The 17,416-nt window shown below is 42.5% G+C and overlaps 1 protein-coding gene and 1 long non-coding RNA gene across 2 annotated transcripts in view; one reads left to right on the forward strand and one right to left on the reverse strand.

Annotated features, from left to right (window-relative positions):
• Positions 1-1,265: 1,265 nt before the first annotated feature.
• On the reverse strand, positions 1,266-7,420 carry LOC121451486. The gene is made up of 3 exons (XR_005974733.1): positions 7,238-7,420; positions 4,196-4,344; positions 1,266-1,323 (listed from the first exon to the last, which is right to left on the reverse strand). It is a non-coding gene; the product is annotated as an uncharacterized LOC121451486 (long non-coding RNA).
• The window catches only part of Slc17a6 (solute carrier family 17 member 6), a 40,638-nt gene continuing 30,628 nt past the window's right edge, over positions 7,407-17,416 (forward strand). Inside the window, exons 1-3 of the mRNA XM_041657013.1 lie at positions 7,407-7,856; positions 10,424-10,676; positions 12,069-12,187. Coding sequence (XP_041512947.1) covers positions 7,771-7,856; positions 10,424-10,676; positions 12,069-12,187 — 458 coding nt within the window. The 5' untranslated portion in view covers positions 7,407-7,770. The remainder of the gene's footprint in view (positions 7,857-10,423; positions 10,677-12,068; positions 12,188-17,416) is intronic.

Raw genomic sequence — 17,416 nt, forward strand, 5'->3', positions numbered from 1 at the left:
GTTTGGGAAACATCACTGGAAGTATTCTAAAAGTGGGAAAGACCTCCACTTTCCGCTTTTGATGGTGTATTCATTCATTGAGTTTGTTTGCTTGAATTTTTTAGAGGATTTCACACATGAGCAATATGTTTCCATCATTTATACCGTTCTTTCTCTTCCTTTGAATTCCTTTTGTGTACCCCCAACTCACTTTCAATGTATGACCTCTTCTTCTTTTAACTACTGGTATATGTGGTGGGTGTACGTGGGGTGTGTGTGTGGATGTGTGGGTGTGTCTGTGTGTGTTGGTGTGTGTGAACTGCTGGCTTTAGTGTTGCTCATATGTACATATGGTTAGGGCTTGCCACTTGAGAATTATCTAACCTATTAAGGCTCACCATGGAGGGGATTTAGCAGCCATTGATTTCCTATAACTCTTCATCTAAAGGTGAGATCTGGAGTGATTTGGCCATCCACACTTGCACATCAATGGCATCCTTGTTGTTCAGATCTTGGTTGGACGGCCACATTGTTAAGATGTCATAGATGCAACATCCTTTGTCATATACAGAAGATGCTAGCTCACAAAAGACACCGTCATCCTCTAACTTTTACCATTCTCTGCCCCCTTTCCACAATGTCCCCTGAGATGTGTAAGGGATGCATTGTAGTGGGGTTGGACACTCTGTAGTCAGTTGTACAACTAATGCAGAAAGTAGAGAAAAATTATAAGCTCTCTAGACGTTGACTGGCAGGTGGGAGCTTCCGATGGTCTTGGATAACTTCTTTTTTTTTTTTATTGAGAAAAGGAGAAAATAAAAAACAAGTTTCCACCTCCTCCCAGCCTCCCATTTCCCTCCCCCTCCTCCCACCCTTCTCCCCCTCCTCCCACCCTTCTCCCTTTCCCCCCACTCCTTTCCCCCTCCCTCTCCAGTCCAAAGAGCTGTCAGGGTTTTCTGCCCTGTGGTAAGTCCTAGGTCCTCCCCTCTCCGTCCATATCTAGGAAGGTGAACATCCAAACTGGCTAGGCTCCCACCAAGCCAGCACATTAAGCAGGATCAAAACCCCGTGCCATTGTCCTTTGCGTCTCATCAGCCCTCATTGTTCGCCATGTTCAGAGAGTCCAGTTTTTTCCCATGCTTTTTCAGTCACGTGTCCAGCTGGCCTTGGTGAGCTCCCAATAGATCAGCTCCACTGTCTCAGTGGGTGGGTGCACCCCTCGTGGTCCCGACTTCTTTGCTCATGTTCTCCCTCCTTCTGCTCCTCATTGGGACCTTGGGAGCTCAGTCCAGTGCTCCAGTGTGGGTCTCTGTCTCTATCTCCATCCATCACCAGATGAAGGTTCTATGGTGATATGCAAGATATTCGTCAGTATTAATATAGGATAGGGTCATTTCAGGTTCCCTATCCTCAGCTGCCCAAGGAACTAACTGGGGACACTTTCAGGGAAGGTAGTACATGTCAGTGTATGATGACAAAAGGAAGAGACTCAATAACCCAGGACAGAAAAAGAATAAAATTATTACAGAATCCAGAGGGAGAGAAAGACACAGCCAAATACCAACATGTCTTCTTCGTAGCTTGATAGTTTTATTCCCTATGAAACACTATAAGCACCAAGCACACACCTTTAATCCCAGCACTCAGTAGACAGAGGCAGGTGGATTTCTGTGAGTTCAAATACAGCGTAGCCCGTCAAGCCTACATAGTGTGTCCTTACCTCACAAAAAAAAGAAGAAAGAAAAAAGAGAAAAAGAAGGAAGGAAGAAATGAAGGAAGATCAGAAAGATATATCATAAGCTGCAATGACCTCTGACTTAGCTTCATTAATAATGGGAATGTGGTTTTTTTTATATTTATAGAGTTTGTGCTTCTTTTTAACTCTTACTTTGTACAAGTCAATCCTTATGTGACCATAGCTTTTCCTCTAAGGAAATATATTTTAGGGTTTCAAAGAGACTGTTAATTTCCAACTCCTTCTGGAATTTGTCACCAGACTCTGCAGAGAATGGTGATGGAGGAGCTCCACCCAGAAAGCTCTGTCCTGGCATGAAACATAATTGCTCTTCTTATTATTTCTACTAGTGGTTTCTGTTTGTTTTAAATCATGGGTTATTCCAGGCCCAGGGTCATAATACATTAATTTTTCTTTTGCATATAGAAGGAATAATATGTCTAATTCTTTTTAATCATAAATACAGATTGGAGTCACACAAAGGTATTTTATATTTGAATATATGTATACATTTTTCACCATGAAAATATATATACCCACTGCATGACACATATTTTTAAAGACATTTTACATTAAATGTATGTATTTGTGCCTGAGTGTAACATATTCAGGCTTATGTAGTTACCTAAAGTCAGAACATGGTGTCAGATCTGCTTGAACTGGACTAATAGGTGGTTGGTTGTGAGTTACTTAAGGTAAGTTCTGGGAACTGAACTCTGGTCTTCTGGAAGAACAGCAAGAAGTCCACTGAGCCTTCTTCCCAACCCTGGGAATGTGTATTTATTTAACGTTTTCTGCTTACATTTCTTTATTTAGGTAGATGCTAGAGAAATCCAAGGAGATTCTGCATTAGCCCCCTAAACACAACAGCATGGTTGTGCTCTGCACATGGAGCCCAAAGTGAATTATTTCTTCTATTTCTATGACTCAAGAAATTGTATAATGATAATTTATTTAAAAAGACTCTGAGGATAACGCAGCAAAGTAAAATTAAATAAAGCTGGACTGAAAACTGTCCACTTAAAAACCCTTGATAAGAACAGAGTCAGCCTGAATCCTGGAGCTTGCTTGGCCTAGACTGGAAAGCCCTCTGGGGTTATTACATTGAACATTTACTTAAGCATCCAGAGGCAAATTAAGCCGTGCTGTCAGAAACTGAAGCATATTTCTCTCATCGAGAATTTATACTTTATGCTTTTCTCACTGAACTCATGAGTTCACCACGACCAAGCCAAGCGTGGAGTTAAAGTAGAGCTGAACACTGACAACAGACAAGTGTTCCATTTGAGAAGCTTGGAGAACTGATAATGCTGACGTGCGATATCAACACCACTAGGAACAATTTATATATGACTTTCAGTATGATTCGTGCGTGTTACCTATAATACACACACATACACACAAATGTTCCATTTGAGAGACTTGGAGAACTGATAATGCTGACTTGTGATATCAACACCTCTAGGAACAGCTTATATATGACTATCAATATGATTCATGCATGTTACCTATAATATATACACACATACATATCACTGCATACATACATGCATAAATAAATGGGTGTGCAGTGATCTGGGAGGAAACACAATTTACAAGGGCATCACCATTTAATCTGCTCTACAGTCAGTTTTAGCCATCCCGCCCCTGTGTAAGGTCAGCTGACATTTCTAAAACTCAGTACAGCAGAATTTCCTTTGTATTCAAATGAGAGAATCTCAAGCAGTCAATTGGTTATAGCAGAAAATTAGTAATCAGTGATGATTGCAAACACATTGGCCACGAGAGAGACTCTATTTTGTAACTGCAAATTTAATTTTAACAGATAAAAACAGAGAAAAGGGTAAGAAAAGAAGAAAGAAAAAAGAAGCAGTAGTGTAAATTACATAATTAAAGGTTACAATTGTTTTCAATGTGTTAACATATCCTTCCACCAGAGGGCAACATTTGCAAGACATTTAAATAATCCTTCCAAGTATTTCCTCACATAAACAAATGTAAACCTGCCTGATTGTTGTGGGTATGCAAGGTATCCATGCATACAGTTATTTGAACAATCATATATGAAATGCCTATCTAATCCCAGATAAGCAGTAAGTCTCTATAAGAAGATAGAATTTTCAAAAAGAAACCTGCCTTTAAACATTGTTTTTGCCACCCTCTCCTTATATTATTATTAACCTTAAGCTTAAATGTTAAAAGACCTTAATACTAGCAGCAAATAAATGATTCCTATCCAAAAAAAAGCAGAAGCTGTGTTATTTTGCAAATAGAATACATAATAGAGATAACTTACTGAAAACCTTTCTTTAAACCCACAAGGGAAGGGAAATTTATTCATGCAAAGTCATTGAGCATCTTATGACAGCAATAAAATCTGAACCAACCCCAAGGCAACTGCTCTCAGCTGCCTCCTCCAGGCTGCTGGTGTTCAAAGTATGATCCAGAGAGAGATGAGTCCTGGACACTTGGTAAGCTTACCTCATCTAGGGCTCCACCTGATCTCCTGAATTATTTCTCTGTTTTAACAGGATCCCTGATCATGAGAGAGTACCCCAACTCATTCTGCTCCATTATCCTCATTACCAGGCACACAGTTTACTGTAATTTGTAGACCTCATTCTTCTCCTCTAGAAAATGGCAATAAAAAAAGTCTGTTCAGAGAATTGCCAGGGATGAATGAGGTCACCTGAGTGTGAACCATTCATAAACTGTAATCTGTTATGCACATGAGTTATATGAATGAAACCCTGTAGGGAAAGCTTCCTCAGAGAGAAAGCAGATGGTGGAAGAGAGGAGATGGTTAAATTTAGACAGCATTTATTTACAGGGAAAAGGAGAGTGTCCATAGATGTGAAGGCTTTTAAAACTATCTGTACATTGTATTCCTAAGGATCACCATATATTTGCCTGAAGATGAATCTAATGAATTCACTAGGACCCAAGGAGTTCCTGATCAGCATTTGGAATTTTGGACCACATAAAGAAGGCTGATGAAAATCTGTGGAGTTGCTAAAAAGGCACGCTATAGTGGGGCCAGCTACTCATGTGAGCAGAACCTGAGGATATCATTCAGTCTCTGGGAACTGAGCAGCAATTCTCGTAATTTTCTGTGCTCAGTACCTTCTCTTATTCATGGCTATGCTTTATCTCTCACCTGAAGGGAATCTTCTCCAAATATCACCAGCCCTCTTTATACAACTCCCTGGCCATGGGGGGCTGTCTTCATTTTCTAGGTTTGAATTTCTTTTTACATATTAGGACAGACAAGGGTGTTTTGCCTCCTAAAATGTTTCCTGTACACCTTTTCAAAGAATTATTTTATCATGTCTAATCTTATCCATAATTATTTCCAATGACATTTATGAGTATTTGCCACGTGACTTGTGAGATCTTTCAAGGGATGTTTCCAGGTCTGGTCCAATTCTCTGCTTTCAACAAACGTTTTTAGAATGAGTAAATCAATATTAGCTCTTATTTCAGTTCAGAGTATTGCTGGGAAAAGGAAGAAAAACGAGGTAGTATTTCTCAATGCCAATGAATGTAATTATTTACTCTAGAAGCAATGTCTTCATGCCAGAGGACTATTTCTTGGACTAGGTATGAATGATGCAGCCATATTGGGTTTTGGTGGATTCACCTCTAGTCACATGGGATGGACCTTGAAAAGGGTGCATAGGGGAATCACTTTTGCATCATCATCCCAGCTTCACAGATATTTAATATCACTTCCATCTTCACATAAACTTCCACAGTGAACATATTATGGATATTCCTAAATAAATGGATTTCAGTGAGTTCAGTCACTAAATGTTTGTACAGCTGTATTATGAAAGATGGCTGTGTAAAACCAGCCCTGAGGGCACAGAATTTTGTTTGTGAAGAGACAATTTGATAAAAGGTTTCTTCTTTATACCCAATCTCCTATGGAAATACATAGTGTTCACTGTGTGGCCTTCCAGGGAGACTTTTTTGAAGATGACTTCATAGTTTTTTAAAATATATAATATAATATATAATATATTCCTATGATGCATATGTACTAAAGTAATAAAATATGCTGAAATCCTTTACCAGCCATACTGCCTAGTTAAATATAATTTTGCCAGCACTGGATTTAACAATTACAAAGGTGATTTTCTCTTTGTGATTTTCGTCATCCCTATCTTTGGAAAATACATTTTCCACACATCCTTTGAAATAGTCAGAAAATATTCTTATGAGATTCTGCATGTACAGTTATACCTCTGGGATGCAACCCAATAGTCCCTATAGGAAACCCACTCTCCCTGTTGGTTCAAATAGCATCCGAAGTTTGACCTTGAAGATGTCGCTCAAGGCCAGTCTGCTTCATAAACACTTGCCTGAACTGCATCTAAGAGGGCTATAACCCATGTGGATGACGTTAATAATTCATATTAATTCAGCACTATTTAATTGTTTTGCTTAATGAAATAAGCTCACTCGTGTTATACATATGCATCCTGGATAAAAAGATTGTGTGGTTGTCTCTCAAAACAAACAAACAACAACAGCAAAAATAACTTCCCCCTTGGGAGAAGGTATCATAAAGGGGAAAAGATAAAATTTCAATAGAATGTAAGTATATTGAAATAAAATGTTAAAACATTATCAATTATTTGCTGACAATTATAAGTATAGGCATAAATTTTACCTGTATGGAGATAATTCAGCAGTGTGCTGTGTATTAGGTCATTTAAAACAGCTTAGGATTCCGAAGAGCTCATATCAAACTGCCTGTCGTTTACTTAACAGAGTGCTCTAAGGCTACAGCTGTCATTTTCCTTCTGTGTATCCTCCTTCTGTCTCCCACCTCTTCTTTGTCCCCCTCCATTTCTTTCTCTCTACATCCTTTGTTGTTCGTCTTAGGGGTTGAATTAAACACAAACAATATTTTTATGCATCCCATAAACATATGCTGTATATCCAAGGGATACCAGGTGTTTCCAGGACACCACACACCTAAGTAGAAGCTTCTGAAGTGTTGCTTCCCCGCCATGCTGTCAGAGCTGGCATGGTCAAGCTGGCCAAACAGAGTAACTTGTCAGTGCTTAATAAAGCCCTCCTCCCTTGCAGAGCCAAATGCAGCCTTCCTCCTGAGAACTCTGCAGACGATGACATCTCCCCACTTGGTTTCCATAGCATCCATTCCTGAAGAGCCCTAGAAAGGCCCTTGGTCAGGGCTGTGCTCCCAGTTCCCCTAGGAAGTTGGCAAGCTGGCTAGCCAAAAGCAGCATTCTGGGTTCCTGAACTTCCTCTGTCCGTGGTGCTGAAATGCTTAGCTGCGACTCGCGCACACTGAAGGGCGCGGTCAGCTTTTTTGGGAAGACTCCCCTGAGGCTGCCTAAATCACAGCTGTGTGTCTGTTACTCACTCACGTTCGCAAAAAGCAGCTAACCTCAGTCTTAATTCGACTCTGCCACTCTGCCGCAGAGCACACTTACGCCGGTGCGATGGGAGGAGACCACGCTAAGGCAGGAAGCTAACAGCAGCATAGCTCACCTGAGGCCTGAGAAGCTCCCAAGGGTTCTGAGAGCTATGAGCTCTGATCAGCAAAGTCACCGTTTTAGACAGTAGGAGTTCTTTTGCCTTTCCCCTAACACAGAGTTCCGTAGCGTTTCTGATCCCTCTGATTAAAAGCCAGCGGATTTATTGCAATAAGCCTTCAAAACCGGGAATTTGCATTGTTTTTCTGTGAGCTGACTTCCAGAACAAGCACTCCTCAGCAGCACCCGCCCAAATACCACGGCACTGCGCGCGCCCTCGGCCACCGGATCCTCCCCTTCCAATGAGACTTTGTGACTCTGTGTACCAATTCTCCTATTAGGAAGTCCGTGGGCTGCATGCAGCTCTTCGGTTGTCCTTTCTTTCTTGCTCTCTCTCCTCTCTCCAACTCACAGCCTGGCTGGAAAGCTCACCTCTGTTTGCTGAGAAGAAAAAGCCCTACCTTAACCAAGCAAGACTATGCGCAGAACTCGTCTTTCATAGCCATCATAATTTAAATCTGGCAAGGTTGGACACCAGTCTTTACAAGAATGGAGTCGGTAAAACAAAGGATTTTGGCCCCGGGGAAAGAAGGGATAAAGAATTTTGCTGGAAAATCCCTCGGCCAGATCTACAGGTAAGAGAAAGAAGCCCATGCTCACCTGGGGCTCACTCACCATGACAGAGGCCATTTCTGTAAAGCTTGGTTGTTTAACGAGATTGTAGCATGGTGGGAAAGTATTTTTCTTGCTCATTGCTGAATCAAGGCTACATTGAGAATCTGTTTATGAATGCAGGGATGTGGCATTAAATGCACCTGTCGTTTTGTGTGTGTGTGTGTGTCTGTGAATTTGTGTAATTACCTGGGGATTCTCATGTCTTCCAACCCAACTCTTAAGCCTCCTTTACAATCTTGAAATGTCCATTCAACACCTATTCAGAAAGCCTGCTGCTTTTGTTTATAAATTCCCCAAATTTAAATTCTTTTGACCCAGACAAATGAATAACAAAAGCCAAATCCCTTTAAAGAATAAATGTCAGAGACTAATGACAAAAAAAAAAATCTAGGGAGGAATCTCTCATGGGAAATTCTGCATTGAATGAAACAGGATCAAAATCCATCAATACTTGATCAATGATGCTTCTTTCTTGATCCTAAAATGCCATATATACTTGCATATGCATTTTTATTTGTTTGTTACACATTTTTAGGAAACTGTCTCTTGTGTGAAAAATGTCACAAAAATTTAAGAACAAACAGAACCGTAAACTGCAAAATTATTTTGAAAGTAATAGAAAAATGTTTAAATCCTATGCTTTTCATAATCATTCCACTAAGCATACTATAGTTGGTATGATTCAGGTCCTGCTAGATGTGTTATATCTTATATGATATAATTTTTTGTTAGTGCTATAAGCAAAATAAAGGAGACAGCAGAGAGAGTACGAAAGTGGATTTTGAAAAGCATTCATTTTTACATGTGGAAAATGAAGCCTTGGCTTCAGTGAGAGTTGTAACCCAGATGATCAATGTACATCTCTATTTTTCAAGTGGCTTGGTTCGGGTGGGCTTCCGCAGGCACCATCATGCACCTCTGCGGCAGTAGATGCTGCAAGCACCCTGCAGTCTTGCAGCTGTTTGAGACCTCTGTGAGGTCGGAAATTCCGGGTGCAGAGTTCAACTTTGTAAATGTTGGTATACAAAGCGAAGGCGAAATAATCAAATCCATTAAATTTCTTCTTTGTATAAAGAAATGCCTTGTTTCTGGTACTTGGGTTGCATATCTGTGATAAACACCCACGTAGTCTATCCACAGACACATTAATTACCTATTCTGTAGTGGAATTTGATACAATTTGAAGAGAGCTTCAAGTTTCTTGGCAGCCATAGTCCAAGCTATACATGTCAGGAATTGATGTTAAAATTTTACAGGCTTCACGTGTGTGTGTGTGTGTGTGTGTGTGTGTGTGTGTGTGTGTTGCACCATTTAATGATGGGTATAGGATTAAAAGTACCTACAAGAGGGATTGAGAAAAAGTTGGCCAATTGTAAGTGTTGATATATCAAAAATACCAGTCTCATTGAGAGAAAGCTATTAATTTTTAACCTGTTCTCTTACAAAAAGTAGCAATTTTTATGGATGTGGTAGAAATGAGAACAACATCCTCTTTTCTCAGGGCTATTCTAACACTCCAATTCTCTTTTCCTTCCCCAGTCCTACAAGGATCAGAATTGATTGAGAAGAGTCAAATCTTATGAAATAAAATGAGATTTCCTCTTAGTGGTACAGAAGGTGGTGTGGGTGCCCCTTGGTAAATCCGGAAATCAAATTTTCTGTGTCTGGAAATGGGCCCATGATATTTTTCTGTGTGTTGTAGCTGAGATAGTAATGACGCAAGATTGTGACTGATTAATTATTCATGTTGTAGGAAGGAAGCTGAAGTGTCAGACATATGCTGCGGAGGTCTTTGTTTCTAACAGGAGTAAAGAGGAGAGAGAGGGAGGGGGGGAGGGAAGAAGGGAGAGAGAGGGGGAGAGGGATGGAGGGAGAGAGAGGGGGAGAAGAATGGAGGAAGAGAGAGAGAGAGACACAGAGAGAGAGAGAGAGAGAGAGAGAGAGAGAGAGGGGGGGGGGGGGGAGGAGAGGGAGTGATGAAGCAGTTCACCAAGGTAGAGGATTGGGAAGTGTTTGACAGGGTAGGATCAAGGAGATGGTCCTCAAGGAGATGCACCTGGATAGAGTTGTCCCTAACCTGTCAGGCCCTTCTCACGCCCTGGAGTTGAGGAAAGGACCCACAGTAGCCTGGATTAAAGCACCTATGAGCCAGGGAGGGCATCCAGCAGGAGACACTCTTTTCCCAAACCTCTCCCTTTCACCCTGGTGACCTCAAAAGTTCGGGCCAAGGGAATGTGAATGGAGATTAGAAAGATGATAGAACTGGGGTTCCCCAAGTTAGGCCTGAGGGTATTAAAGTGTAGGTGCTTCTGCCCAGGAAGGAGTGTAGAATTTCACACAATTTAAGAGTGCCTAAGCTGTGTATTCCCAGTATTCTAACTAGTCAGAAGAGGTCAGAGACCAACTCCCCAGCTCTCTAGGGTTGAGGAAACTGAATGCTGGCTGAGCTTAGGGCATCTTTGTCCCCTAAACTGTCTGGGGGAGGTGCCTAACAATAGGCATCTTTGCTTCTTAATCTGACGCCTAGGGTACTGGAGAAGAAGCAAGACACCGGTGAGACCATTGAGCTGACAGAGGATGGCAAGCCACTAGAGGTGCCTGAAAAGAAGGCCCCACTGTGTGACTGCACCTGCTTTGGCCTGCCTCGCCGCTACATCATAGCCATCATGAGCGGCCTTGGCTTCTGCATCTCCTTTGGCATCCGCTGCAACCTGGGTGTGGCCATTGTGGACATGGTCAACAACAGCACCATCCACCGCGGAGGCAAAGTTATCAAGGAGGTGGGCATTGGCAAAGCCCTAGAGGGGACTTCCTCCGCTAGCCAGTCACCTGTCTAAGCTTGTTTTCCCCACTGGAACCGAAAGGTTTGCCTGTTGTCTAAACCTTCCCTAGGTCCAACTATTCTGGAAAGGACCACTAGAGTGCTATTATCTCCCTTTTTCCGCTAGGTTCCCAGCCTTTCCTTGCTCATTTGCAAGGCGTAAAATAATGTCTAGCTCACTAGATTTGTGTAAAGAATGACCAGCCAAGAGCTAACAATGTCTGTTAAATCTAAAAAGAAATATTTTTCTTTAACTGGGAAGTGTAGCATCATAAAGTTCCCCTGGCTCCCTTCAGATCACTCCCTCCCAGGAAAAAACAAAAACCAAAAAACTTGTTTTGTTATCTAACTCAAACGAACAATAAGTCCTGCAGTCAAATCACCATATGTATATCAGGTTTGACTAGCAGGTTTAGGGATGGTATAGGACTCTGGCTGAAAGAGAAGATGCTGGGTGGGGGATTTTAAGAGAATGCTCACTGCGGTATTCAATGGTGACACGGTTTTGGGGAGGGCGAGCTGAAGGTCACAGAAATCTATCCATTTGGTTTCAAAACTTGGGATCCTTCTAAGGAGCCAAACTAGAGTCCCTGTCCCCACCCCCAGCCCCGGAGCCCAGGATACTCAGGATATTGTCATTGCAAGAGAAATAACGGAATTCCCGATTACCTGGGCAAGGTAAAAGGTTAGACCTTTACAGTAATTGAGTAACCTGCAGATATTTAGCTCCAGTTTTATGAGAGGCGCATCTTGTGCTGTGGACCAGTGTGGTCTGGGCGCAGTCAAGGCTTGACATTCACACAGCTATGAAACAGAACCTTAGCCGCTGCCCTCTCCCCCCCACCACACAACCTTCTCCAAACTCTCTGCTAGACTGTCCCCAAACTCTTTTGTCCTGCCCACCCAGATTTAGAAGAGACACCCGTTCTGATTCCTTCAAGCCTTCACCCTGCCCTGTGTGCCTCTTGAGGGTTACATTTCATTCTGGGGGTCACCCCACTACTGTATTTTTACTGGCTGGCAACAGCCAAAAAAAAACCTTAACCAATATTCTTTTCGGAGAATCCAAAAGAGGTCCCAGGTTCACTGACCACAGTCCAGTCCGCGAGGAAGCTTGGCAGCCCGTATTTCATCGGGAATCACAACACCTTTCTTTTAAAAGGAGTCCCTCATGTCAGCTGCTCTTTTGTTACAAAACGAAAATTAGGCCCCTGACCTCGGTATTGCAGAAAATGTCCTGCGTGTTTAAAGGTTCAGGGCACACAAACCTCCGAAAGGGAATTAGGAGCGCTGACTCTGCTTTGCCACCCCTGATCTGTTGTTTCTTTGTGGTTTTCCTCTGTTTCTATAGAAAGCCAAATTCAACTGGGACCCTGAAACCGTGGGGATGATCCACGGCTCCTTCTTCTGGGGCTACATCATCACCCAGATTCCGGGTGGATATATCGCATCGCGGCTGGCTGCCAACCGGTAAAGCTGCGGGGAGTCTGTGGTTGGGTCTCCTGGCTCGTATTCGCGCAGGTTCTAGACCGCCTGGGGAGTTTGGAAACTCCCTGGGGGCGTCTCCTTGTCTCTGAACACGCCTCCCACGCTGCAGAACTCCAGTGGAGCCTTGCTGGCTGAAAGGGCTAAGGTTTTTCAAGACCTTCTTTCTACAGGAGTAGGCCAAGGCTTGTTAGAGAAGTGTCCCCATAGTATGCAACTGCGCGCGCGCGCGCGCGCGTGTGTATGTGTGTGTGTGTGTGTGTGTGTGTGTGTGTGTGTGTGTAGGGGTATCTGTGTTGGATGCTGCAAAAAATGGGGCAGTGATGTAAGGTACACAAGTGGGAGAAGAAGGGAGTGCTCAGACAGGTGCCGGGGTGGTGCGGACCTCTGTCAGGGCGGGGCAAAGGCTAGCCCCTAACAGAGCCCATATGGTGTTGTGAGCCTGGAGGATTTGTTTCTATGGAGCCAGGCGGGCTCTAGGGCTCTCGGGGTGCGATTCCACCTGTTAATGAGCTCGGTGCTTAGGGGCGGGAGTGAGCCGAGCAGCTCAGCTGAGTCCCAGGGCCTCAGACTTTCAGTCGTTCAGTGGTGGCGGGAGTCAAGGTCCTAGTGCCTTCTTTCAGGGGCACCCCTCCTCCAAGATTCACCTACAGAGGCACCGGCGGTATAAAGACTTGTGAGTGAAGATACCAAGGAGCAGGGCATGACTACCGGAAGACTACAGATATTTCTTAGCATAGTAATTTGCTATAATAAATAGTGTAGTTTGCTTCACTGAGTGTATTTTAATGAGAAATCAAACCAACAAAGCTAAATGTCTCTCTGCGTCGGAACCCAGGCTGAGCATTGTTGTCCCCCGGGTTCTGTGACTTACAGATGCCACGTAAAAATTCGTGGGTTTTCTTGAGAACTCTGGCATGTAACGCCTCCTCTCCTCTACCACACCAGCGAATTGGTCAGCACCTGTAGGTCAGCTCCTGGGCTTTGGTTCAACCTTTCTTCTGAGTGCTCACCTGCATCTGCTGGCCCCATCCCCAGGCTTATTCTCCAAAGCAGACTGAAGAGGCTGCATGGTTCCCAGGCCTCCAGCAAACATTTTGGAATTTTATTTTAGTCGTTTAGATCGTACAGTGACGATTTCAGGGCGACTGACCAAAATGTCAAATGGAGAGAGACTAGTTAGAATATCTTTTGAGTATGAACTACACGGGGTGAAGGCGCCCAGCACTCGAACCCAGAAGGTGGCTCCCTCCCCGGTAAAACAAAGCAAGATTAAAAGACTAGCTACATAAAAATCCCAATTTTATGGGCTCGATAAGGAAAAATTTAGTAGGAAGAAATTTTTAAAGAAAACATTCACTTTGTTGACGCTTAGTGATTAAGAACACATTGCAACATTCTGCGTTTTGCAAATCTGTAATAAAAGGTTTCTTAATTTTCCCCAAAATTATTGCTTAAAATGTATATTTTTTCTGAAAGTTAATATATATATATATATGAAATATTTTTAATTCAGGAAAAAACAACAGAGAATTCACTGATAAATGGATAAATAAATAAATCATTCCAAATGATATCAAAAATCTCAACTCGAGGTCATAATTACGATAACCTTGCTTTGAGAGTTGTGGCGGACTGAGTTGTCTGCTTGCAAAAGGTAAATGGCTAAGGAGTTCCTGTCAGGAACAAACACCAAGGATTCCAGTCTTTCCTGTTTGGGACAGCAAAAAAACAGGCTTTTCCGACTTATTTTATTTTATTAAGCAAGCTTATTGCAAACTTTGGAGTCCTGCTTACCAAGGATGAGCGGCTGACTAGGTACCAGATAGCAGGGGGCTTTTCTTCAAAGGAAAAACTTGGAAGCTTTAGAATTCTAATTTGGATCCAATTGTTGTTACCTTTAAACGGATATTCAAAAGACAGACTCCATACCTCCAAACATCATATTTTAACCCCTACCAGCCTGAGAAGGCTCACAATGTAGCAAAGTATCACGAAGATACAGATTTAGAGAGACACACGTCTCAGAGCTTTGACATATTCGCATTCAGCAAACCTCCTGAGCAGGCATAAGCTTCCTGTGAAAGTAGACCAAATGGCGAGGACATTTTCTTTTCTACTGATAAAAGCCATACTTGATCAATAAGAAAAAGCAAAACCTATCTTAAGGGAAGATGATCAAAATCATAAATAATGCAGCCAACCAGATGCGTCCGTTTTTAAATATGCTTTGAATGTTCATCTGGCGTTAGAAACTGTACGTAAGAGTTTGTCCCAAAAAGCTCTCTACACACGGATACATGACACTCTTGTAGAATTGATTGGAAAAATGAATATCTCCTGCTATTTTTCTTTCCCCAGAAAAGGCAAAACACCATGGGGCAGGTCTTTGCAACTAGAGACCTGCCAGCCTGTTCATTCACGCTGCTGCTTGCTCCTCCCCCTTCTCCTCCTCCTCCTCCTCCTCCTCCTAGGCTGAAATTCCCCGGGGCACAGAGGATAGCTTCTTTTCCCTCTCGCCTTAAAGAGGCTCTTTGGAAAGTGTTTGCCCTAGCTGTTAGTGAGGAAGAAGCTGTGTGGAGACAGTTGGAGGAGCAGGGATGGGGGGAGCTCCTAACTATGCTCTCTGCTCATTTCTCAATGGAAAATAAACAGCACATTGGACTTCTCCATTTGCTTGATAAGTGAAGACAGCTTTGCTTTTGGTCAGGATTCCGACTCTGGGTCATTTTATTGATCAAATTCTAAGTCTTTCCTGTTCATTAGGAGGAGTTGCTGAGGGAGTCAGGAGGGAAGACATTCAGTTCAATGGAGCACTTCTTACACTCCCCTCTCTTTGTTTCTTCAGTCACCTCCAGGGAGGGCCTTTTGCTGAGCTTTCAAAGGGAGACTCCTTTTAAAATCCCTAATGCTTTAAGATGAGGACATATTTAAAACAGTGATAAAAATGTTGGGTCAAATCAGTTTTCTTCCAAATAGTACAGGGCACCTGAGATGGTGGGTTAGATGCTGACAATGTAGAGCCACCCAGGCGTGGATTTGTCCGGTGTCTAGGCTATTGTAGGTGGCTGTGGCAAGTGCTTAATTACAGGACCATAACCAGATTTTTTTTTCAGAAGGGGAGTGGGGAAGATATAACTAAAAGAGGCCAAGGACATTTGGTGGATACATTTTCAGTGTATAACAATGTAACTGTCCTTGCCAGTATTACTTAAACCCTTTGTAGACATTCCCCTACCTGCTCCTATCCTGTCCACCTCTCCCTGAGCTATGGGCACCAGCAGGATCACAAAGCTATCTTATTCTTCTCTTGGTCCAATGCCTTCTTTCTTCCAACAGGGTTAGCTACATCATTGTAGTCTTTATCTGTGCTTCTTTTTTGTTTGTATTTTTATGATGACATCTCTGCCATTTTGAAGATTATCTGACCATGGTGCATGTTTGCTAAAGAAACCAAATGAGATGTAGTCTCCAAAGCCAAACCTTATAGCTTCAAGATCCTGAATATGTTACTTAATAACTTCCAGGCTCAAGAGTCTTCCTTCTTTCATGTTCTTGTCAAAACCAAAGTGCCTACTTCATTTTGCTGTTCTGATAGCTAAAGGAGAGGGTACATATGGATGTGGGGAGGTATTCAGAACTATGTAATTGATGACTGCTTGTTGCTGATATAAACCTAAATTAAAAAAAATGAAGGACATACTCTGTGATCATTAATCTTAAAATTCAGTTTTTCTATCAGTCAGGTAAATGAACTATTTCCACTGTGACAGTAACGTCCATGTTCATGTGTTGTATTTCTGCTTTAAAAATCAATTCTCGCAAACTGATTATTTAGAATTAGATTATTGTTCACTAAAATTATACAAGCCTCACCTGAAACTTGAAAGTGGCTCTTTTTAAAAGAGAAGTTTGAGTCAAACCTGCAGAGAGTGCTGGGAATTCTGTGCATTTTATCTTTGAGTTCCAGTCTGGGGTAAGCACATCTAGGGAAATTCATTGAAGTTAGGGGTTAGACTTCTGCTGTGAAGGCTGCAGTCTTTTCTCTCTTCTCCTGTCCTCTAAGGAAGATAATCCACAGTGCATTGTTTTGTCTTTATAATGACTTCTGCTGGAGAAAAGAAAAAGGTTTTCATTTTTAAAATGTTTGTTTGGCTAAGAGAAAGCGAGCTGTACTTCTTGCAGCATGGTCTTCTCCTCTGACAAGGGGTCCTGTTAAAGCTGGACAGAGTTCATCAGGCCCAGGCCCCTGTTTTACAGAAAGAAACATGACATATAAAGCCAAGGAGGGGGTAATGTCCATCTTGCAAAGAGACCCCATCAGGCTCCTGTACTGCAAAAGCACAAGCTTATTCTACAAGGAGTGTCATATCTCTGCATTTCACTGTAGGCTCCATTGTGAGGCTCACTTACAGCATCAGACTGAGCCATCTGCTCCTTGAATGACGACTCCAATCTGTCATGCCTCAAATCCAGGGATAAATCCATGAATTAGAGATCGCAAGCCCAAGGGATCCTTGGTATAGTTTTTTTTTTCTTTTTGAGAAGAAGCATACACGCTGTGTGTGTATGTGTGTGGGTGCTTCTCTCTGTGTGTATGTCTGTGTATATGTGTCTTTGTCTTTCTATGTGTCTCTAGTGTGTGTTTCTTTCTCTTTCTCTCTGTGTATGTGTGTATGTATTTCTCTGTGTGTGTGTGTATATCTGTGTATACATGTCTATCTATGCCTCTAGAGTGTACGTGTGTGTGTGCATGTGTGTGTATGTGTGTTCCTCTCTGTGTGTATCTCTGTGTATGTGTCTGTCTGTGTCTTTTGTCTTCTCTCTCTGTCTCTGGTTCTCTCTCTCTCTCTCTCTCTCTCTCTCTCTCTTTCTCTCTCTCTCTCTGTGTGTGTGTTCATCTGCGTGTATGTGTGTTCCTCTCCGTAAGTGTGTATCTCTGTGTATGTGTCTGTCTGTCTGTCTGTCTCTCTCTCTCTCTCTCTCTCTCTCTCTCTGTGTGTGTGTGTGTGTGTGTGTGTGTGTGTGTGTGTGTGTGTGTGTGTCTGGGTGTCTTGGCATCTAAACTTCTTTGCCACAGTGTGATTCTGTTCTTTTCTCTGAAGAGATGGATTTCATGCTTCACAATATGCTCAGAGGATAGGTTGAATTTCTGCAGAAAAGAGGCATTTATTTCTCCTCCCCACTCACTCATCCCTTTGCCCTGCTGGGCCT

This window comes from Microtus oregoni, unplaced genomic scaffold, assembly GCF_018167655.1.
Source record: "Microtus oregoni isolate MIOR12 unplaced genomic scaffold, Mior012 000000F_ref0000247, whole genome shotgun sequence".
NCBI lineage: Eukaryota > Metazoa > Chordata > Mammalia > Rodentia > Cricetidae > Microtus > Microtus oregoni.